General features: G+C 37.8%; 1 protein-coding gene across 1 annotated transcript in view; it reads right to left on the reverse strand.

Annotated features, from left to right (window-relative positions):
* Positions 1–4,616: 4,616 nt before the first annotated feature.
* The window catches only part of LOC306772743 (semaphorin-4E-like), a gene marked incomplete at both ends in the record, with an annotated part of 29,370 nt that continues 8,086 nt past the window's right edge, over positions 4,617–25,900 (reverse strand). The window contains 4 exons of the mRNA XM_079262345.1: positions 4,617–4,883; positions 5,480–5,593; positions 5,795–5,980; positions 22,747–22,809. Of these exons, the coding sequence (XP_079118471.1) occupies positions 4,617–4,883; positions 5,480–5,593; positions 5,795–5,980; positions 22,747–22,809 (630 nt within the window). The remainder of the gene's footprint in view (positions 4,884–5,479; positions 5,594–5,794; positions 5,981–22,746; positions 22,810–25,900) is intronic.

A 25,900-nucleotide genomic window follows, 5' to 3' on the forward strand; every position in this document is an offset into this window, starting at 1 on the left:
TTAAATGACATTTGTAGTCTGAAGGTTATTACTGATTTCCTTCCTAATAGAAACTAACACTGTTAAAACAAAGAACCAGCAAACAGAACTGAAACAAAGGGCAATAAACACAGACAGAAACAGAACAAGACATAGGTGTAATGACTTAACTAATTGAGTCTAGGTGAACTTAATAAATGGCCAGCAAAACAGGAAACAAGACAAAAGGGAACTAAACAAGGAAAACTACACAATACAACAAGAAAATAGAACTAAAGATACAACACAAAACCTATCATGACAAAAGATCTATAAATACATTTGAAAGATGGCCCCCAGTGATGACCTGTTAAGCAATTGCCTCAGGCAGCTAAAATCAAGTGTAAGGGGGGAACCATCATAGAGGGATAAATCCCTACCACTGATAGACTGATAAGATGGCTGACTTCGAGGAGTCCTATCAGGGGCTAGAAAAGTTAGCCACAATCAAAAGTTTAGTTGTGTTGCTTTGAAGTAGCACTGTGTCTCATTCTGACTCATTTTCCTAGCACATTGATATTTACCACATGCATTCCTGGAGCCATCATTGCCTTGCAGCATCCAGAGGCGAAGAAACCCCACTTTGCAACATTTGTTTCCTGGATGCTGCAGTTGAGTTTAGCTTTATGCACATCACATGCTAGCAACTGGATATCAACATACTGACTGTTTGAGCCTGCACTGTGGCTGATTTATCAAAAAAAATGCAAGAGGACAGAAGTCCTTGTTGGCAGAAGAGAAAAAATGATTGAAAAGGACAAAGCAGGAGATATGACTATGAAAGTATTGGACCATTTCTACTCTCTGGGGAGACCTCAGAGTACATGTAGGTTGCAAAATGGATGCTGAATTAGTCCTTGTTCAGGGACCCCTACTGAAAAAAATCTGCCAAAGTTCTTTAGTGCTTCTTTAATGACACAAGTAATAGTTTCGGTTGTTCATGTGATAAACTACATGGAAAATCTAAATTTCAATGACCATGCCACCTAAACCATCAATCCCACAATGAATCAGGGCACAAGAGCCCTTTGTGAAAGTATGTAAGACAGATAAGTGTGAAATGGAACTGGGTCTTAACATTCGCGTCCCAATTGCTATTCCAACTACAACCTCAAACTGTCTTGTAAAAATAAATCTAGTTCTTAGACAAGTATCCTGTCATGGGCAACCACTTAAGAGTTGTGTAATGAGGCTGAATGATTCATTAGGCAGATCACGCCTCAGCATCATTTATTTAATATGTTTCCAGTGTTATTTAATTACACTGTCCTTATCAGTCTTGGGGTTGCTGTTCCTGATTTAAAGAGATTAATCCTGATAAATACTTCTATGCTCATTGCTCATTGGATAAAAGCCTTTTATTAAAAAAAAATAAAAAATCCTTTACGACCGTTTATTTATTCATCATTTTTTTCTTTATACTTCACTGCTGGAATGTACATATTCTGCCAAAGCCATAATCACATTAAAAGACAACACTGTTATGGTCATGGTTACCATATGCTGTTGTCGAATGATTTACATCCCCCTTCATCCCCGTCTCCCCCACCTCTCTATCTCCTGCTCTTTCTTCGCTTCTCTCTATCTTTCTCCCCCATGAATACTGAGTAGCACATCAAATATTCATAGCACATGCACACAACACAGTCACCCCTGCACTGGGATGCACATACCGAGACACGGCTTGCATATGGACTCTAACAAACGAACGGCACACGCCAACTCTGTCTTATGCGCTTGAACGCACCCATACGCACTTATTCATACAGCGCTGCAGTTATTCACATGCTATGTGGGAAAGAACCAGTTCAAACCAAGCGGCCATGAAAATTTAATACACAGAGTGTCCAGCAGATTTACAAATAGACACACACTGATTTCCGCTTCACATATCCTTCTTTAACTTTCGGCCATGAAAGTTTAATTTAAAGGATGTCAAGTGGATTCATTTTATTGAGCTGTTTGTAGCACCTGTATTTTTATAGTTCTTAAATATTTAAAACGTTGATATTCTAGGATACAGCCAACATCATCATCATAACCGCACTCACAGTGTGAGGTCAGGACTATTCTTAGTTTTCAGAGTCATGAGCTAGAGAAAACTAATGTGGCTCTTTATGGCGATAATCCCTCAGACACAAAGCTGTGCCAACCATTACAGTCTGCTTTGACACTACCTGCTGAACAAACACTTAGCCTTTGCTCAGATTACCCACAGTGCATCAACAGAGGGGTATGACAGCCCAGTAGATCCAGTAACCAAGAGCATATTATAATTGAAATATGTCTCACCAACTGCTTATTTAAAGCAATAGTGCACTATATGAGTAGGAAAAAGGAGAAAAGCCTCATCATCTGTAGTCCATCCAGTCATGAATAGTCACTGGTTCAAGCCACGGCTGTGGTAAGGTTTAAACAGCAGCCTTTCTGTGTGGAGTTTGCATGTTCTCCCTGTTGTCACAATGGCTTGGAGGTGAGGACCCAAGTGCAGGAGACAGGAGCCAGAGATGCAGAATCAAGATGTTTTTAAGATCACTGAACTGAACTGGGGCTGCACAGTGGCATAGTGGTGAGCACTGTGGTCTCACAGCAAGAACATTGGTGGCTCAACCCTTGGCTGGGGTGAAGCTTGGACAGTGGCCTTCCTGTGTGGAGATTGCATGCTCTCCCTGTGTATGCATGGGTTCTCACCGGGTACTCTGGCTTCTCCCCAACAGTCTAAAGACATGCATATTAGGTTAATTGGTTACTCTAAATTGCCTATGAAATTGAGTGTGAGTGGTTGTTTTTCTCTGTGTGGCCCTGCAATGGACTGGTGAGCTGTCCAGAGTGTACAAAAGGCTCCAGCTTCCCTGCAACTATTCATTGGACTAGGCTGTTAGGATAATGAATGAACTAACTGAACCAAAGCCACCTCTCAATGGCTGGCCACCAGGAGTCCAGAGATTGGTTTGGAGAAGGGGGCCTGGAGGAGGGACCAGGGGAAACAATGTCCAGAAGGCCCAGCTCTGGGGGACGGCCCAAAGGCAGAGACCACAAAGGCAGACCAGGCTCTGGTGGGTGGCACGGAGGCTAAGATGGCCGGGGCAGGCTTTGCTCTGAAAGATGGCCTGGAGGCATACACTAAAAACTTATTTTATTAACTTATTTTATTTAACTTAATGTTTATAAAAAATTGTGTTAGTTAAACACAATTTGAATGAGTTACCTTAACACATTATTTCATATTTTAATGTTCTAATTGTGTCCACTCTAGAAAATAATTCCTGTTGACTATACTTAATTTTAACAACTACATTGGTCCCACATAATTTGAATGTGTAAAACTGACATAATCTTATTACTTGTCAAAATCAACTAATTCTTGTTTAACAATTTTTTATTCATATTAAATTGCTTAAAATTGTCAGTTTAATGCAATATTTCACTTACATTAATAAAAATTTGTTATAAATCACTCAATTGTGCTTTAAGTACCTCATTTTTAAATTGTTTAAATTTCTGTCATTAAAAATGCAATAATATAAACCACAAAACATCATGCTAAGCACTTATCCCAAAGTGTATGCTGATCCATTAAATGTATTGTAGGTTTGATTCTAAAGTTTGCAACAAATAAAAAAAACACTGATTTCCACAAAAAATGCAATGACTCAAAGTTCTGTCTTTAAGCATTCATTAACCATAGTGGCTTCAACACATCAACAATACATGTTAACAATGATTGAATGAGAACAATGCCAACATTGTATTAGTTCTAGAGGGATAAAGGCTGTTTATTTTCTGCACAGAATGTATGTTTGATGCACCCATATACTACAGTTGTACTGAATAATATGCATTTGAAACCCCCAAACATCTCTTCAAACAGTAGAACAATATTAAGCCTCTAATTCAAATGTAGGACTGGGTAGCAAAAGACTAGATTTTGATTCAAAAATCAGTTTTCATTTGGACAGTCTGTTAATACTAACACAATAGTGCTGTGATATTTAAAGGGGTAACAGCTCTGGTGTCACTTTTCAATTTAGACATTTTCTGTAAAACACCTGTTGCCAAGAAGCCAAGCTTCTTTAGGTAACTTCTTTACCTTAGCTTCAAGCCAACAAATTTGGTATATAAAGTTATTTATTTACAAGGAAACCCAATTAGAAATTAAGATTTAGTAAAGGATATAAAACTTGTGAGACGAGTTCCTTCAATAAACTAGACATTGTACACAGCCCTAATTACTATTAAACTACAAATGTTGCCTGGAAAAAGTTAAACGTGAGAGAAAAAAAAACTACTGAAAAATCTTTTCTTTTTTTTAGCAGATTGCAACAATATAATAAAGTTTGTCATCCCAAGAGCATTAAAAAGAAAAGAAGGTTAAACAATGGACAGTGAATTCATTATTCACCACATAAAAAAAGCTTCTTACAAAAATAATACAAATATGAAGCAAGGAAAACAGTGAAACAATGTTTGAAATAATAAAGCAATAGCAGATGACAAGATTTTTTAGGTATACCGTTTTGTTTTTTGTCACTGGCAGTGCTGCTCTGCCATGTTTATTTTAGCAGCCTGTTTTTCAAAGCAAGTGCCTTGTTGGAAAGTTAGCCTTCATCCAGTTCCATGAAAATGTTCTGGATAACCTCAAAGGTGTAGCAGAGATCAGCAGGGTAGTTCAGGTTCAGGGCATATATCAGTCCGAACAGCACAGCAACAGCAAATGCTACATTATCAAGATTTTTCAGGACCTTGATCCCCTCCAGGACAATGCCAATGTCATCTGGTTCCTCATATGAAAAATTTTCTTTCACAACATAAATACCAATAGTAGTGTCCTCAATGGCCTCATCCATGGCTTCTCCACCCATGGCCTGTAGAAGAGAAAACGTATTGAGATATAATTACCTGTCCTTGGTGGATAATGAACAGGGATTTACTTGAGTGCTTGTCTTAAGAAACAAAAAACGTCAGATTTGAAATTATTTCATGACTAGCAAAACCCAAGACGCATTTTAATAAAAAACAATGGAGGAAAATGAGAACAGAAAAACACATACCACATATTCTTGCACAAGGTTGTCAGGATCTTCGCCTATAGATACAAAGCCCTTTAATGATGCACTCTCGTCCAGCATCTACATCGTTGCACTGAAAAGAAATATATATTATATGAATAAAGAAAATCTAAACTCAAGGATATTAGGGAGAGCCACAACTTCATCTAAGATAAATGAGTTTATTTTGATACCATTTACCATACCAACTCAAAAGAGGAGTTATTTTAGGTACTTTTTATTTTCTAACTTGTCCTGTCCAGCATCATAGCACACAGAATTATGGCTTGGCTGTTGTGTTGTAACAAACAAATTTTTATGTAAAAATGTTTATAACAGAAACTACACTAAATCTGAAACAAAAAAGATTGATATACAATACAAAGTCTGATTTTGAATGCTCAACAACTTACCTTAGCCATCTTTTCAACAACTTCTTGGAGCAGTACACCTAGCTTGCCACCTCTCTTTTGGAAGAGCTTCATCAGCCTGTCAGAATACATGTCAAGCTGGGACAGGAACTGTGACTGCAGTGGGACAGTAGTAATCCGTTTAAATTCTGCATTGACTTGAAAACAAATAAGTACATCACTTAATATGAGAGGAAAAACCTAGAATCAAATGTTCATAATAAGTTCATAAAAAAAAAAACCAAAAAAAAAACACAAGTAAAACTTTTTAAAATCCTAACTTTTCAAAACATATAAAAAAAGGTATATTCATCTAACCTCACTGACGTCAAACAGAGCAGGCCATCTTTCCATGAATTCCCCCACCATTGGTGCATCACGGGCAACTTCATGTCTTCTATGAGCGAATGTCCTTTCCATCTTTACCTTCACAACCTCTCTGTTCTTCTTCTTTACATCCAAGAGAAGAGCTTTCTGCATGGCCCTCCAGACTGTTCTCTGTTTCTGTTGATGGGTATGCAGGACAAAAGTTCACTTCTGCTCTTTTAGCCTTTTTCACACCAAAGGCTGCACTGCGGTTTCCTGCAGGTTTGTTTTTTAAAGAGTTAACTGTCACTTCTGGGCAGCCCAGCTTTCTCAGGTGTGTGCGGTAGTTTGACAGTTTATACTTCAAACTTGTTTTCCATTCACCATATCCAGCACAAGACCCCTTCTCAGTTAAACAGGGATGTTTTTTGATCAGATTCTGAGCTACTTGTTCCACTTCCTTATCTCTCACAGACTTTATATGATACATTTTCCTGCACCAAGGACTCAAGGATGGCTGATTTCAACTTGGGGTCTGGAATTAGTGTTGGGCCATTTTGAATGTAAGCCACATTTGCTTGCTGAAGTTTGATTTCAGCGTCAAAGGAGAACTTTGGTACAGAAAAGACATCAGGCCAAGAGGATCGAGAGCTTGTAGATTCATTGGATGACAGGACATCGGTATCAACAGTTCCACTTGATTGTGATGAAGAGTTATGCACACAAGAAGGTGTCCGATGGGTTTGACAAAGATTTTTGGTTCTTAGACTGAAAGCACCAGATGAAACAGAATGTAACTGAATATCACTTCGTGTTCCTGAGCAAAATCTACAGTAATATTCCACAGAAAACTCTGCAAAAACCCAGCAACACTATGTGCTCCCAGGTTATCAGCCAGAACACTGTAAACTGTCCCTTGGACCGACTCACCCAACAGTGGGACAAAAATACCCTGATCCTCCAGAGATTTTAGATCATGAAGAAGAGGCTCAAAGACTTTTTCATAACCATATGTTTTAACATCATCACTTTTGCACAAAACTGCCAAATAGATAGATGATAATGAAGAGTGGCACCCCGGAGGCAAGTTAGCCAACACCCAATATACAGCACAAAGCTTATGTTTTTTCATGAAGTACCCAAAGGGTTGCAGGTTTCAAAGTCATCAACATACAAATTTATGATGAACCTTGGCTTTTCACAAGCCAGAAAACTATTTTCTTTAAATATGGAACCATCTTTTAATGACTTAAAAACTCCAGAATGTGTATCGTGCTGCTTTTGATAATTCTTAACTTGATCAACAATGTCACTTCTACTTAAAAGCTGCTCCAATGTTTTTAAGATTGGAATATATTGAAAACTATGTTTGTTTTTTGCATCAAGACAATATTCGACTGGCTCTATAATTCTGAAGTTCTGCTTGCAATACTGCTTACGCAGGTATGCTGTACTTAAAGAACCCCCTTTCTATATTGCATTTTGCACAGGGCTGTCAGTAGAGATTGCCCTTACAATTTCATTAATAATGGTTTCGTTAACAGGCAGGTCTCTCTCGTCAAAGATGCCACTCAATATGTTAGAAGATAAAGGAGCAGATGCAAAACAAATCAAATGATAAAGTTCCTCTAAAAACTCATCAATAGCTTTGCTTGGAACATGTACCAAATGCTCCAACTTTAGTAAAGTGGCAGCAAATGTCCGCTCTATGACCTTTTGCAAATTCTCAGTTGGACAATGGTGGTTTGAATTAGCAGCAATATGTGGTTCTGGATCTACACACTCATCACTATCATCTTCCAATGTAGCAGGAGATTATACAGTTGCAACTACTCTAGGTTTAAAATCAGCTAAAGTGTGATGGCAATGTTTTCGGTTTTTGTGATTTAAATGTACAATAGATATTGGTTTTAAAGTCACACCCTAAAAACATGCAAGTGACAGTCTCATTTCTTTTGAGATATGTATTTATATGAGAAAAATAATCTGTTAAATTGCTACAAACACAAAGGTGGCAACTAAATATTCCCTTCTCTTTGTGAGTGACTCGTGCAGAATGGACTTTACTTTGGTGGACAATAAGGGCATTCCAAGACTTAAATGTACATGGACAGTGCTGATGTGTACTTGGAAAACGAGAACTACATCCAAAATGCGGATGCTTCAGCTTGTAGTGACGCAACAGCTCTGATCTACTTGACACAATCTGTGTGCACCCCTTACATTGCCACATTAGCACCTCTTAAATCTGTAAGAGATAAAGTTTGCATGTGAGATGGAGAAATATTCATTACATGCACTAGAAAAACATGAGTAAAAAAGAGTTCATACTTACCATTATAGAGCCTTTGAATGCAATTGAAGAGATAATAGGGCCATAGATGGAACCTGAGATACATAAAAATTAGAAATGCAGCTGTATATGTATGTTATTAACTCTATTTAAATATACGCTCACAGAATTACCTTCTACCATTTTCTAAAAGCAACAGCAGTCAGGCGCGGGTGATTTAGTCAAGTTTATACTGTGGTCTCAGTGAATACTAGATTTTTATTGGCTGCAGGGTGTCTGTTAAAAAATGATATAGTACAAAAGTAAAAAAAAAAAAAGTTCCATTCAATAGCTTAAATCATTGCGATGCCTCAAACTCAAGTTGTTAACCGTGGCAAAAGAAATGTTAAAAAAAAGAAATGCAAAAGAAACGGGCAGAACACTGCAGGAACAATCTTCATTAATTAAAAAGGTCCTTGTTGTTCACATTTTGTTGAAATATCTGTTCCTTGAAAGCAGCTTTATAAACTTGTGATATAAACTTTATAAACAAAACTTCAACAATGGTTTTCCGACATGGCGCTCACTTGCTATTTCGACACAAATGAATAAACATTTGAAAATGTAAAACACAGTGTGGAACAGCTTCGTGTGGAAAATGTAACAGACTAGATAATGTAGATACCAGTTGGGTTGACTTACTTGTTTAGTTAATCCGCCTCAAAGCACTTTTTCAGAAACAAAACGTCTCGTAGTTTTTGTGGCTTTCAACTCCCAGTAGCACGACTTCTTCTCAATTCTTCAATGGCGCAAACAGGTTTAGATCCATGAACTGCATTATCAATTACAGGTACAGTGTCAAGCTGGTTTAAATCACATTTATTTGATAGACTTCAGTTTGTTCATGTAAATGACAAGTCCTCCTCACAAACTACAGTAAGTCATGGAGTTCCTCAAGGTTCTGTACTTGGACCAGTACTCTTCACGCTATATATGCTCCCTTTAGGCAAAATTATTGCATGGAATAAACTTTCATTGTTATTCAGATAATACTCAAATATACCTATCCTTTAAACCAGATTAAACAAATCAGCCCGATAGGCTACAAAATTGTCTCATAGACATAAAGACTATGAGACAATTCTATGTCTAGAAATTTTCTCCTCTCAAACTCAGATAAGACTGAAGTAATTCTCATTGGATCTGAAAAACTCAGAGCTAAATTTTCCAGTTTTGTAATGAACCTGGATGGCATTACTTTAGCTTCCAGTGCTACAGTGAGAAACCTTGGAGTAATATTTGACTCTGACCTGTCCTTTGTCCCACATATTAAGCAGGTTACTTAAACAGCCTTCTTTCATTTACGTAATATAGCCAAAATTAGGGACATTCTGTCTCAGAGTGATGCAGAAAAACTGGTTCACGCTTTTGTTCAAGACTAGATTACTGTAACTCTCTATTACTGGGCTGTCCTAAATATGCCCTGAAAACCCTTCAGCTGATCCATAAATCTGCAGCCAGAGTCCTGACCAGAACCAGCATGAGAGATCATATTTCTCCAGTTTTAGCCTCTCTTCATTGGCTGCCTGTTGAATCTAGAATAGAATTTAAAATCCTTCTCCTTACATATAAAGCCCTCCACAACCAGGCACCACTATATATCAAAGACCTCATTGTTCCTTATATACCAAGTAGAGTACTTCGTTCGCAGACTGCAGGCTTACTTGTGGTTCCTAGAGTCTCAAAGAGCCGAGCAGGAGGCAGAGCCTTTGGTTATCAGGCCCCTCTCTTATGGAATAAGCTCCCAGTTAGTGTTAGGGAAGCAGACACCCTCCCCACCTTTAAGACTAGGCTGAAGACTTATCTTTTTGATAAGTCCTACAGCTAGGGATGGTTAGCATCCCTTAGATATGCTGCTATAGGTTTAGACTACTGAGGGACATTTCCTGATACACTGAGCTTCTTTCTTTTTCTCTTTATCTCTTTCTTTTACCCCCCCCCATAACAGTGTTGCATCATTAACATGTATGTCTCCTGTCTCAGCAGGTCCCCCTGGCCGGGAGTAGCAGTTCCTGTTGTCTGTTGTCTTTCTGTCCTCTTCCCCCCACACAGCAGAGGCAGATGGCTGCCTGTCCTGAGCCGGGTTCTGCCGGAGGTTTCCTTCCTGTTAAAAGGGAGTTTTTTCCTTCCCACTGTTGCCAGTGTGCTTGCTCAGGATGGGAGATTGAGTTGGACTCAACTCAATCTGTTGGTTTCCTTATATAGGCTATTATGAATTGGCCTTCATTATGTTTTCCCCTCTGTCTGTAAAGCGTCTTGAGATGGCATTGCCGTGATTTGACGCTATATAAATAAAGTTGAATTGAATTGAATTGAAAGCAACAGTTTCTCATCACCCATAGTGATCGGAGCACTGGGGGCCGTGTCCCCCATACTGGAGAAGCGGTTCCAACAGATTCCTGGTGAAACATCAGACATTTTCCATCCAGAGAAGCGCAGTTAAGATACTGCGTAGGAGCCTCTAGATCCCAGGACTCTGGTAGAAACCCGAGCTTGAGAGAGCTACCTGCGGAGATGGGAGGAGTATTGTGTGTGTGTTTATATATGTATGTGTATGTGTGTATATATATATATATATACATGCATTAGGAGATATTTAAGGTCTCCTGACTTTGTGCTTTTTCTCCATTCAGCGCAGCGCCTTGGAGTCTTGTGTGAAAGGTTGGGGTATCAGCGTGATTGTTGGCTAGATGAATATACACCATTTTGCTGCCAGACCCATTCAGCTCATCACTGGACATACATGGAAGGGCTCTCTGTTTGGAGGTGAGACAACTAAGAGCACAACCTCATGCTAATATGATTGCTGCTTAAATGTTCTTATTTTAATTCATTGTTTGAAAGAAATGAAAAAGCTCCTCAGACATGAATCAGTCAGCCTTGACTGCTCACGTCTAGCGCCAGACTGCGTCATATCAATAATCAAAAAGCATTCAGTCTCTTTACTGTTTTTCTTTCTCTTATGTTGGACCCAGGGTTTAAAGGTAAGGATGGTGTTCCTGCAATGGTTAATCTCAACAAGAAAGTGAAGCTGGATGAGTTCATCACTCACAGCATGACTTTGGACCAAGTCAACAACGCCATTGAGTTGATGAAACATGGCAAATGGTGAAATTTTATCCTGCTTAACTGCTCATGACCAATGGGCTGAAAGCAAACATGACTAAATCTTCTAACTCCTGTTTTTCTTTCTGCTCCACAGCATCCGGACAGTTCTGAGTGTTCCTGCACAATTAGACCACAACCTATCGTTAACAGAGTAATCAGTGCTTCCTGGTGCCTTTTACAGACATTGAACTTCCGGTGGTGCGCAAAATGCAATTAGATTGCATTTTGTTCTTCGATTCAAACAATTTCAATTAAAAAAATAAAATCTAGCACGAGCGTAATTATTTCTAAACATGTCAAATAAAACTGATTAGTTCGTGTTCAAAAAGGAAACCCACGTTTATTGTATAAAATAAACTTAATTCATTATAGTAAATCCAAATACCTGGCTGGTGTTCTCCTTTTTTTCAGTGTAGAGGAACGGGGCAGGCTTGGCTCTGGAGGACGGCCAGGAGGCCGCACGGACAGCAGCTGAGTCTCATGAGGGCAGGTAAAAGCTGAAGGTGAAGGAGGAGCGACCAACTCTGACACTGGAGCAGCGTGGGATATTGGAGCAGCAGTGGATGAAAAAGTGACGTGAGAACAGGAATCAGTGGAGGAGCATCTCTTTTCAGGACCCCATTAGGCACAGGAATAAGAGGAGGAGCGTCCTTTACCCCCTTAGGGACCCTGCCTCTCACCCAATGATTGTTGGGCTGGATGTCTCCAGCTTGCTGCAACCCTGAACTTGGATTAAGCACTTAAGAAAATGGATGGATGAATATTCCTCCTGTAGCTTCTCGTCCTTGGCTCCTTGTTAAGTCCAGAACTGAATAAAAAATATTTCTTCCCAAATTGACAAGACATTGCTCCATTGCATAGCATATATCTAATAGTTCCATGTTTTCCCAACAGATCACTTTGCTCTCAGACAGCAGGTTTACTTTGGGTTCCTTTTTAATAAATCTTATAGATATAGGATGGTTAGCCATCTCTTCGTCATTCTGAAATGTCCCATGATGCACTGAGCACTTCCTTCCTGTTTCATCTCTCTGCTCTTTATTTTCCATGTATAAATGTATGATGGTGTTGACATCATTAGCTTGTATTTCTCCTCTTATATTTCTGCAGGTATCCCCGGCTAAAAGCCATTTGGGGTAGATACCTGCTCTTCCCTGAGTCGGGTTCTGCCGGAGGCTTTCTTTTAAAATGGCTTTTTTTTCTCCTCTTGCCTGTTGTTCGCCGCTCCGTGCATTCTCCAGGGGAGAGGGAGGGTTTAATCGAAGTGAAGGTATGATGCAATCCATTAGTTTCCTTAGATAGGCAATTATCTTTTTATGAATTGGTTTATATGACCACAGTTATTATGAATGTAGATCTGCGTTAATTGGATCACAAAGAATTGGCTTGAACTGATCATGTGTCTAAAGTGCCCTGAGATGATAGTTGGGAAATGCTGCTATACATATAAAGCAGAATCCACTTGACAGACAGACATCCTGAAATGAGCTTTTGAAGCAGTAGCAGTTCCATATCTCCAGAATCTGAAACCAGTCCTGGAACTCCATCCTCTAGAAGATGTTTTCCCCCTCTGAGTTGTGGTCATCACAGAGTAACCCCAGGATGTGGGAGTGGACGCGTGAATGGCCAGCTGCAAGTCTAGACAGCTGTGTCTGCCTTTTAGCATAACATTGTCATTGCGACCAAATGTAGATTTACTGACCAACTTCAGTTGTATTTGCCTGTTTTCTGATACTGTTACATTAAAGGTCCCATTTTATGAGAAAACCTTTGAAAGTGAATTTTGCATATGTGTCCCTGTAGCCTGTGTATGAGGACCAAGCTCTAAAATCACCAAATTGGCGCAGCTCATGCACAGTTAAAGTTTCAGGGACAGGAAACAGCCCGTTCTCGGTAGAGCTCATGAGAGCAACTTTATAATGGCTGAAATGAAGGACAAAGGTTAAATTTAGGGCAATACACTTTGAAAACAATGTTGTTGGACCTCTGACACCCATATAAATTTCCACAACTGACCTTTAAGAGTCCTCACAGATTCTGCAGATCTACTTTAGATGCGAAACTTTCATGTAATAAAATTTTTTTATTATTCATCAAGCTGGCGTGCAGAGCTCTATTTACCTCCAAACTACCATTCAAATCACCTTCCTCAAGTAATAAACACAATCTGAGCCCAATTTATGTCAGCTGTTTATGCCAGCGTGACCACAATGGCTGACCTTCAGCAACTCTTGGGAAGAAATGGGATGCCATCCCACAACAAAATGTGACCAGGCTGGTGACCAGCATGAGGACGACATACCAAGCTGTTTTGACTGCAGATGACTTTTCCACACTACTGAAGTCCCTGACTTTAAAATAATTAAAGTGCAAAAAATGGCCATGTGTCTTTTTTTCATTATTATTGCAGAATGAAATTATCTAATCCATCAAGCAAGTGAAAATAAGAGTGAATACAGGATGATATTGCAGGTAATTTTGCCACATATTTTGGCAACACCCACACACTCCTTCCACAGAGAGATGCTCTATACAGGTTATACCAGCTCTAAAGGTGTCAAATAAGGATTTCCAATGAATAATATGGCACCTTTTGGTATTAAGGGGAAGAAAAATGAATCAGGTAAACATAGATGTTCTTCCTTCTTTGTTAAATTTAGATCTTAAGCAGCCTTGTTCTACAATCTATTGCAGTATCCACTACCACTGTAGTAAAACTACTCTACTAACAAAGACAAACTCAAATTTCTGCTACTCATCACTGTTTATTCACATGCTGTTATTCTCTGTGAACCACAATGTCTGCAGTGTGATATATACTTAGAGCTTTGCATTTTGTCTCTCTCTCAGCTCTTTGAAGTTACACAGAGCTGGGTGGAATTTGCTGATCTCTTAAGATTAACCCAAATAGCCAAGTATGCAATGATTACTTCCCACTATGTACACAAAACATAAATAATTTATTAAGTTAGCATTTAAGTCAGATTGTAGTGTGCAAATGTTCATGTTGCTCCAAGCATCTTAAAACCTAAACAACGATATACAGCAAAACTTCAACATGCACCTTTAAGTGAGTGTAAAAAAGCATAATCAAGGTGAAAGAAAAAAACAAAGCAAAAGGAACTTTTGTTGGACCTTTTGGAGTTTTTCATCACTGGTCTTTTTCTTCTTTTGGAGAAAAAGTTTTCACCTGTAAACATGATTTGAGACAATGAAAGAAAATTTGGTTTTGCTTGATCCATACTAAACTGCAGAGCCCTGCAAGAACATGCAGCCTGACCAGCAGATACATCACACTGCAGGTGCTGAGCTTCCCTAAACACACCATAAAGTACATAGTTGTTTGATTTTGTACGAATGAAGATACCAGCCACCCAGAGTGGATTTTAACTCCAACTAAAAGTGCTGGAACAAACATGCATTCTATAATAAAAAATAAATAAATAAAAGTCTTGAGCTGCTGCTTGTTGCTGCTGTTGACAGCTAGAGGGAGGTGAATCATTTTTCTCACAGAATTATAAGTATCACTTAAAAAGAAGCAGGTTTCAGAGAGCCCTTGATTCAAGAGGGAAAACATAAAGACTCCAAATGCAGGATCAAAGTCGTGGAGTTCTCAGTGTTTTTAAAAAAGGAGGAAGAAAGTGGGACAGGGGGAAGATAATGCAATCAAGCGGAGAGGGGGGAAAGTATGGTGCAAAATCAGGAAAAAAGACTGGAACAATAGACTCAGTGTAGACTTATCTGTAATTAGTGAGATGCTTTTGAAGTTTGGGTAAGTGGATGGTTAAAAGTGTTTGGACATTATTTTGTTCTTTGTTTTTTTTTTTTTCTCCATCTAGCAGCAGAGATTCTCAGCCACTAGATGTTTGTTTGACTGATTTTGAGGAAATAAGGTGTTTTATTTCATCTTTTTTGTGAAATTGGTGTCAAGCACAAAATCACAATTACAGGATGAACCAGAGTGAGCTCAAACCAAATCAAATGATTCTCTTACAAAATTCCAAGGACTGTATTTAAAAGGAACAAAGAATTACAAAAACTTTTTAGAAGCTAGAATTGAAAATATGTCTGTGGTAGAAGAAGAAGATGTGAGTTTCTGCTCAATAAATTCTGTGTCTTTCGAAATTTCAGCTCAGCCATAACTACTGATGATTAAATGGTCTTCAGGCTCAATCCGTTGCCTTTGGACATGTCAATAAAAGTAACTGCTGAAGTAAAAACTGCATTCATCACAATCCGTGTTACGTGATGTGGGGCCTGCTATATGCACTCTAAAAAAAAAATGAAGGTACCTGTGTGTAATAGAAACTAAAATTGAAAAAAAAGGAAGAAAAAAATGTTTTTATACAACAGAACCAAAATGAAAAAATTCACACCTATGATTTCTTTATTTAAAAAGTATTCCAGAAAACAGGGACTCACTGATCAGAGAAAATGAGTCTGTTCAATCACAAAACATTTAATTACTCAAGTAAATGGAAAATAATTACAGCATGGTTAAAAAAAAAAAAAAAAAAGGTCAGCACCATGGACATCTTCAACGCTGCTGAACCACTGAGATCATTTTCAGTCATATTCCCTGTTAGGCCACTGAGATTTTTACACCTGGGTTGGATGGCCTGCTCTGCCCACCGGACGTTTACTGCCTACTTACAAACGTATCCTAACTGCACAGAGAAATGGTGATTCTTACTCTCTCTGATTACATGATCACTGTTGCTTTCTGCTCCGTATAATTGCTCTAAATTGAGTGAGAAAAAGCTTTTGTTCATTCTGCACCTTCTGCTTGGAAAATGTTGCAGGAAGACTTAAAACTGAGTTAATTGTTTTTAAATCCAAACAGAATTCTTGACACCAACTCTACAGCATGCACTTGTTTTTCATTTGCTTGTAGAGATAATTCTCTCTTTAACTGGGTAACTTATGTGACTATTTGTTATATTTTTTTATTTGTTGCTGCTTATCTTGGACCAATATTCCCTTTGAAATATGTTTTTAATATCGATAGGATGTATTTTCCTGGTTAAATAAAGATTATATAAAATAATAGGATAAAATAGAATACACAAAGTTTATTCATTTATTTCAAATGTGTAAATAGGAGTATAAGACTGCAATTTTTTTGTTTGTTTGCTTGTTTTGTTTGTTTTGGGGGTTTTTTTTGCAGGTTATCTTTGCAAGCTGATACATTTCTCTGTAAAAAAAAAAAAAAAAAAAAAAAAAGCTATTTTAGTCAAATTTAAATGTCTCATACCTGTTCTGATTGAAGCAAAAAGAAAAGATCCAGGTTTTTTTCATCCATTGATTACATTTTAATCCACTCAGACATGCTCCTGCCACACAAATTGTCAACCTGATAATTTTCAAAGCAAATGAAACTGGAAACAGCTGATAAAGTGCATTTAAAATGTCAAACACCAAAAAAGGTCTTTATTCTTTCTATAAAACATATATTACAAGTAATTTCAGATGTTTCCTTATAATCCCATTTTCTAAGCTTTTCCTTTTTCTTATTTATATTATTTATCATCATATCAGTGTTATCATATCAGTGTTACCATGAAGTTGCAGTTGTTAAAGTTCTGGATCGGTACGGTGCCCACCTCACCTGAATTTCTTGCTACATTTCACATTTTTTCACATTTTTATCCATTGAGTGGTCATAATGTATCGGTTCTTTTTTTCCACATTCCTGTCAGCATCTCTTTCCTAACATTTCCTGTTCTTCAGTTTGTGAAATGATGGAAGGCAACTCCACTCCCTCATATTTCTGCTGGTTTTGGCCAGTAAAGTTTATTTCCCGGTGACATCCTAAAGTTGTTATATAATCTGCATTGAAGCCAGAAAAGGAAAAAAAACATTGGGGTCTCATTCCTACTGCAATATTGCCAAGTTTTCAAGCCTTATTTGTCTCAAATACACATGTAAAATTATACAATATTAAATAAATTCTATTACAGGTTGGAGCCTTGTCATTAATTTATACTGGAACATAAAGAATCAGCATTAAAAACGGGCCTGTATTTAATTAGGACTTTATCCAGCTGGGTCTTTGGTGACAATAAGATGTATATGCAGTCTTAGGGCAAAACTCAATAAAGTTCAAGTAGTTACCCTGGTGTGTCATGGTGTGTTTATAAAAAAAAAAGCTTGGGCTTGCATGTCTCTCACCCATGATGCAAGAATTTGGCGAGGAAGGAAACCATGATCAAATATCCTGCAGGACTGAAGACGTGTGATTAATTTACGTTCAGCAGCAGTCCTACCATTTGAATCTCTGTGTTCAAACTAGACAATCTGAGCTGAAGGTTTTCAAATAAAGGTTGAAAAACATTTTCCAGTTACTTTCAGCATCATACGTTCAAAGAAAACTGAGCAGGATTTTTGTCTTTTAAAAAGAAAAAAATAGAGAGAGGGGGCTGTGGGGGGTGGACTGGAGTGTCCGGTGGGGCCTTGTTTTTGATTGTTTACATCCCATCCAATCCTAGGTGACCCTTCAGACTCTGCTGTGTTCTTTGACCCCACCCTGAGCAGTTTTTCCTGCTTCTGCGGGGGGGGGGGAGGCTGTAAGGTCCTTAGAAATGTTTATGTTTGAGGGAATTAAGGTGTCCATGTGAACACTAGAACACTGTAAAAAGTAAATATTGAGCTTCATTGCATCTTAAAGTCATAGCGGTTTGATCAATAGTCAAACTGAATCAACCATTTCCAATTTTGTGCTTTTCTAAATGTTATCCTGTCCAGCATCACAGCAAGTTGATGGTGAGGGCAGATGAGGTTGGGTTCTACAACATCATGTGCCCTCACCATCAACACCGGAGCACCGCAGGGGTGTGTACTTAGTCCTTTCCTTTACACACTTTACACAAATGACAACATCAGTCCTTCACCTCACATCAAGTACTTTAAATACTCAGATGATACTGCCATTCTCGCATTACTTAAGGACAATAACTCCACCATGGACTTGGACTATAACAACACTGTCATACACTTCACCAAATGGTGCACAGACAACCATATGTACCTCAATGTTAATAAAACAAAGGAACTCATATTCAGCTCTACTTCACCACAGCAACCCATTGCCATTGACAATCACACAGTTGAAATCGTGGACAGTTTTAAATATCTTGGAGTAACAATAGACAGTTCACTTACATTTGATCAGCATATTATGAACATTCAAAAACGAAGCCAACAACGACTATCAATAATCCGGAAACTGAAAGGACTCTATGTTTCTCCACCTCTACTCCTACGGTTATATCAGTCCATTATCCAGCCTGTTATTCTGTACTGTTCAACTTGCTTTTTCAATTTGTTGACTGTTAAGAACCGGACTAAACTCATAAAGGTAACCAACACCGCAGCAAAAATCATAGGACTCCCCACACCAAGCCTTACAGAGCTTAACAACAGAGCCATTGGACGCTTTGCACTTTCCATGGAGCAGGACCCCACACACCCCCTTCATGAACAACTCACCCCTCTTCCTTCAGGACGGAGGTACAGGGTGCTCAGGTGCAAAAAGGCTCGGTTGGGAAAAAGCCTGATCCCCTCAGTCATAAGATTTCTAAACAGCAGGGGGCGCTGAGTGTACTCTGTTCATTGTATTTGTATGTTGTTTCTGTGGTCTGTTGTCATTGTCCTTTTTGTTGTCAAACATGTGCTGTGTACGTGAAAAAGAATTTCCCTCTGGGGACAATAAAGTCTAAGTCTAAGTCTAAGCAGGAAGATGTTCTAGCTGGCATGTTGTGCCGAACAAATTTTCTTTGCCAAAGTGAAATTTCACAGTTATAAAAGTTTTGTATCAAAACAGTTTGTTTTGATACAAAGCACCCTTTGTTACATTTAGCCTTTGTGTTTTTTTATTTCTTGATTTGATTGTTACTGAATTAAAAACATCCACTGGCCTCTGTAAGAAAGTAAAGCAGAGAATCTTCAAGAGCACCTAAGAAGACAAACTGAGCATAAACCACAACACAACACTTAGATTGGAACTGAATAAGCATGTTTCTGTGCATCAGAGGGTGGGTGTGTCTGTGTGTAAGTGTAAAATATAAAGAATGAGCTGTTTAACACAAAGTATGATCAGGAAAATGCAACCGCACCCTACCATGCATCAGAAGTAAGAGTTGGAAGTGGTTTATTTCTCTGTTAAATAGCCTTGTCTGCATTGTAGCGAAAGCAGATTAATACCTGTCCTGGAGCTGTTTTTTGAGAGACGTTGACAACAAAAGCCATGAAAAAAAAAACACATCATTCAAAGGGGTCATCATCCGGTGATGAAGTTAAAACGTGTGTATTGGTGTTGGCCAGAAGTGTTAACATCCCCATTCCAAAAGCATTGGTTTTATCACCAAACTGGAACACAAACTTTTAATTTCTGGCACTCTTATTTTCTGACATTTTCACATGTTGTGGGTAAAACGGGAGCTGTGCAGGATGTTACATTTGCTGATAAATTTTACTGGTAACACTTAGCAGAATGTGTGTTCCGGAGGCTGTAGTGTGTGTCGTCACTATTTACTTGATTGCTCCCATAAAGTCTGCTTGCAGAGGGTTCTGCATGTTACCGCTGAGGTGTGGACCCCCACCTGCTTTTATCTGGGTGGTTGCTATGGAAACAGCCTCTGTGGAAATGAGTGTCGGACTTTTGGTGCGTATGGATCTGAAATATGTTCACATTACATTTGCATCAAGCCAGATATTTATTACTTTTATTTTTAAGTATTTTTTTTATATACATGAAGTTTGTGGTAAGGCAAAACACTGTGTGTGTGCATAACAGTGTGTGAAATGAAATTAGTTTGATTTTAAAATTCTATGTTGTATATGTTGGTGTGTCAAAACCTGTTTTATTTTTTAAAAGTATGCAGAGCACTTTTTTGCGTTTGGCATGAAAGAGCTTTATAAAGTTTGATTTCTTCTATTGGAATCTTAATATTTTGGTGACTCATAAACTGCTGCTACTCCTACAATCTATAAATGAGATGATCTGATATTTTTTAACCCGTATTTGCAAATTTTAGTCCAGCACATCTCATGCCATGTGCAGCACCAGCGGTCTACAGGTAGATGTTGGCTGATAGACTGACCCGGCAATGCAGGCAACAACTGGAACACAGCTGTAATCAAGGACTTTCCACCCTCCCTTCAGAAGTACAGGTTTGTCGTTCTTTTCATTAATTTTACATACAGCAAATGATAATTAATCAAACACATATGCATTCTGGAAGTTAAGAGGCACTTTTATTTCTTGTTTTGATGTCAGTATCTGGTTCTGTGCAGAAAAGGACCCAGGCGACAGTAGCGAAAATGATGTAGGAGTCTGCACATCTCTTGATACCATGGTTCCAGGCTTCCCTGGTCCTAACAGCCATCACTGAAGAAGCCTCAACTCAGCCTGGAGGAACATGAAGATTTCTTTGTAGGCTTGCTCAGTGGTTCCAGAACCACAAGACACCACATTTAACCACATTTAACAAAAACTCAGCTACTGTGTTAACAGAATCAATAACTAAGGGTGAAAAATATCATTTTCATTTTATTACGTCAAAAATGAGCATTGATTTTAATTCTGTACACTAATATAGACATTGTGTTTTAATGGGCTTCACTTTTTACTCCAGCTTTATATTTTAAATTCAAAAGTCAGATGCAGAAATGTGTATATGGTAAAGTTGTGTATTTAATTTATTTCAACTACTTTTGTCTTTTGTTATATATTTGTTATATAAAATGGCAAGAACACGTACAATCATCTTTTACAGTTATTTGGCATTTGATTAGCTTTATTTCTGCATTTTTGGGTATAGAAGAGAAACTTCCCCTTCATTTCATCCAATAGGTAAATGTGCACAATCCTGTTTAGAAATGTTTATTGCATTTTGTAATGAAAAAGCATTTAAACAGACAGGTTCCATGCCAGGATGTTGAATCAGACACGGGGGAGTTTGGAGCTTCATTCTTCCTTCTGAGTACCTGAAAAATGAAAAAGACATTTTATTTCCTAAGCACAGTAATAAGTAATATCTTGTTTTGTCCCTGTTCTTTTTCTATTACCAAAATTTCCACATGTGCAGCTTAACATAGATGATAATTAGAATAACATAAAAGATGGTAGGTGATGATGCATATGTAAATCACGGGTCTACATTGGTCTGCAGGAAGTCTCATCAGGATATTGCAGCCAAACCGTGACGCTTTATTTATACAGGATATTTAAATTCATATTATTTATCTGTACAGTAACACGACCGCACGGTGGCTAAATAAACCAGAGATCTGTCATGTGGAAATCAAAACATTTTCCATACTTCTGCCTAAAACAACACATCTAAATAGTGTTTATCTTAATTAATTATCCTGATGGTAAATAAAACCTAAAGTAAAAACGCTTCTTTGTGCAGTCCTGTGTCGTTAAATGTGTGTATGCTTATCTGGTTGCCGGTAAGTTCAGTGTGGCATGAAGTGTAAGTTTGGTAGGGAAATATGATACATTACCTAATTTTTTACATAATTAACTTCGGATTTTTTTAAAAAGTACATCTGTGTTTATCCAAATCTCGCATGAAATCTCACAAGAAAAGTTTTGTTATGAATAAATGGTCAAAATAAGCACTTTTTAAACATTTTTTGGTTTAATAAGTTTTTAAACAATTATTTAAAAACAGAGAGACAGTGAAGACATGAAAGGACCAGGTTATGACTCCTTTAAAGTAGAGATGGGGATCGTGCATGAACAATGCCTACGGTTTTATTTATGCATACAGTAAATGCTGGGTTGAGTTTTATATGATTGCTTATTGCTTTCATTGTCAAAAAAGCAAATGAAAATATAAATAGATGCATATTAGCAAATATGGCTCTGAAATAAGTCATTCTTTTCATCGATGCATAGTGAGGCTTTCTTTTAATTAACAGTTCTCCAGATTTCCTCTTTCTGTCTGTCATGTGACATTTAAAAGCTCATGAGCAAGAGATTTGATTATATTATGATAATGGCTGCCAAATGACATAAATAAATGCATAAATCAGTAAGAGACCATGCTTAAAGGTGAGCTTGACTGTTGCTTTGCAAAGGAAAAGTCTAGTTTCAGGGGTTAAATTGAAACTCATCAGTAATCCATGACTGCCATCTTGTGCCAACATGAAGTTTTACTACTGGTTCCTGATGTGCATTTTAACAGGCAAGAAATTAAAAAGTGAGAAGGTGCATTATTCTCACTTTTTCTGCTGTTTTAAAGAATCAAATGCAGCTTGAGACATGTCAGAAACAAGTAAACCTCTGTTGGTTAACAGACCACTGACTGGGGAAATATGAGAAGTTGACTGCTTTCAGCCATCAAATCAAATCAAATCAAACTTTATTCATAATGGACTTGTCATAGAATAAAATGTGGAATTATAGTGCTTTATAGACTTTGAAAGCACTAAAAAGGAAAACACTATCACAGGAGCCATCTGCACCAAGAGTGGACCGGACCACAGTGACTAGGGCACCAACACAGGCACTGACCAATGCTGAGAAAGGTGACCGCGCAGCCAAGGCCAGCATGGCACCTGGCACAGAGGGCTCCTTCTGTAGAAACACCAGTGAATAAAAAATGATAACATCGTAAAAATAGTAAAACGGTGAAGACTTAAAAAAAAAAAAAAAGGCAAGATGAGCAGTAATATCAATTAAAAACATAACTCGTATTAAAATTTTTAAAAAAAAGTCCCTGAAAATAAAATATCCACAAGAACACAATATATAAAAGCCACATTAAAAAACTTGAATACTAAATGTACATACTCTGTACAGGTGTTACATAATTCATTTTTGTGATTTTTAATGAATCAAGCAAAAATGTAATTCAGTCTAACTATGTGCATGTTCTCTCCCTTTCCTTTTCCTTTTTTAAGATTTGATAATATTTCTGTCCGTTTTAAGACATATCCACTGACTATTCCCAGTTGCTCTCAAAGGAAAGGGGAGCTATTCCAGTCACAACTCAGAATACAAGAGGAAGAGAAAAACTAAAAAAGAGGGAAACTACTGAGGGAGACACAGAAAGCACAGATGCAGGGGAGGTGAGATGAAAAAAAAAAAAAAAGTGAGAACCAGCAGACAGCCGGAGAACAGATCTATCTCCAGAGAACTAATTACACCATTTCCACAGAGCTAAGTTCAAGTCAACTTTAAGAAAAAGACAAAAAAGGAACGAATTTTCTCCTCCCACATCTACAACTGCTCATAAAACACACAGGTATACCATTTGCTTCCTATGCTGCCATCTAGTGAGGCACAAAGATTTAAAAGGCTGAGAACAATTAAAAAAAAAAAAAAGATTCATCATGGCTTGAACACACATATGGCTATGCAAGCAATATATCCTCTTAAAACTACTGAACTGCAACATGTTATTGATGACAGGATCGGTTCCTATTAACTGAAATTGCATGCACACTGCACAAAGAAGGTTAAATATTTCTTACCCAAGAATATTCAGTGGGAATGTTCTATAATGCCTTTTTTACGATATACAATATATCGAACTGGTGCAACCAATTTCCAATACCGATATAAATTGATACTGATATTTTTGGAGCGAGTTGTTCCAAACAAATAAAAATATTTAGAAAGTTATACGTGACATCTCAAATATTTTGTTGCTGTTGCTGAAGAGTTTGATATATAATGTGTGCATGTTGTTTAAAAGTTGGGTCATTAAAAAAATTTAAATTGATACTGATAATGTTTGATATTGCACGTTAACCTAGATGGGGATGGTAGTGGCTCTGGTGGTAGCAGTGACAGTCTTGTGACTTGGTGGTCAACGATTCAAGTCCTGCTCCCACACAGGCCCATGCAGGATTTAAGGCCGGTCCTAAGCCTAGATAAATGCAGTCAGGTAGGACATCTGGCGTAAAACATGTGCCAATTTGCTGTGGTGACAAGCTGAAAGGAGAACAACAACATGCTAATCCAGATATCAGATGAGAAATCAGTCGGCTGACAATATTGGTCTGTAAGCAAACAGTTATGTAAAATGGGATGGACATCCATATTAAAAAAGAGCTACAAAAAAATCTGTAATGACCAAAGTCCCCATTAAGTTCGTTCTGCACAGCAGCGTTATACAGATAGTTAAAGGTTCGGGGAACATCACTGCTGTTTAACCCTTTATCTGGCAAGTGACTATTTTTAATCACTTTGTTTTCTTTCATTTTCAGCATAAAACAATTTTTTTTTAAATGTAACAACAGATTGGAGGTCTTGGTACATACCCTAAGGACAATTTTACGTTAAAATTTCTCATTTCAAAGTTTTTTTTTTATTGAGTGCCCTTTTAAGGGTTAAGCCATTAGGCATTACAGCCATAAGTGAGACTTATTTCATATTGATGTCTGCATCTGTTCCCATTGTGATGCTCCACATGCTGCTAGTAGTCATAGCTCAGGGAACTGGTAAACTGGTTGCTTTACTGTTGATTGGAAGTGTTCTGATGTAGACTTGATTAAAAGCCAAATAAAACTGTGACAGTGATAGAAGTGTGTGGGTGGAAACCAGAGCATCCTCAAGGGGAGACTGGAAAATAAAAGTTTTAAGCGAACCACCCCCAGGAAAATCCGTGTTTTCTGTAAAAGTGGTGGGGAAGTGGAATTCCCTTCCCTCATAAGCTGCTAAACTCTGTCACAAGGTTTGAAAAACTAGTCATTAATCACTGACAAAAATCGATACAAACTGCAACCATAATTTTATGCTTTCACTCACTTATTTTGCATGATTGAATCAGTCAGGGCTTTATCCTTTCAAAGACTTAATGACAATGGAAGTTAGGCCTTTAAATATTATTTACTGTGTAATCACTATCTATGTCTTGTATGGTTTACAGTTTTACCTTTGTTTTATATAGAATAGGTTGTGTTTATTGCTTTAAAGTGTCTGCTTCATTATTAAATCTGTCAAATGTTTTATGTAGTGTTTCTCCATTCTGTATTTACTGTTTACCTGCCCAGAGACTGCAGATATAAATGAGCTCTTTGCTAACTCTAGCTCAGACATTTGATTGTGCATTGCCCCTGTCAAAACAAAAAGTTGTTTCCTTTCTTTGTCATTTTTTTCTATGCAGTTTGTTGGGATGTGCACTTTTGTTGAATAAACACTTTGAAAGACATGTGCCATCTTTCAGCCACTCAGGTCACACATAGTAACCTAAAGTTTTCTTGCAATTTGGTAGCTATTTACAGCTCAAACAACTACTTGGAACACGCAGTGCCCCGTAAATGAGCAGCTACACAGTTAGTGTATGCAAAAGTGTCATTTTACAGACAGAAGAAGAGCAACAGACAGTACAGACACTTGTTCCTGCTTTTACTCAGCTTGGAATGACTTCACACCCACACTGACCAATTTCCAGCTGTAACATTGACTCAAGATTGAATCTAATTAGTGGTATTACATTATTTAATTGTTTAATTGTTTAATACTGTAAATATTACCACTTGCAAGGTTTCCCCTGTCTTTCCAAGTCAGAAGCTGAAACAGATTTTGGGGTCAATTATGTCAAGATCACAGTTCATTAACAGTTGTTTTGTTTGGTTTTTTGGTTTACATTTTGAGCTCGTCAACAATATTCATAACTACACCCATCCAATAGCTATACCTGCATTGTGTTTTTCAGAGC

The sequence above is a fragment of the Telmatherina bonti genome (genome assembly GCF_933228915.1).
Source record: "Telmatherina bonti genome assembly, chromosome: 22".
NCBI lineage: Eukaryota > Metazoa > Chordata > Actinopteri > Atheriniformes > Telmatherinidae > Telmatherina > Telmatherina bonti.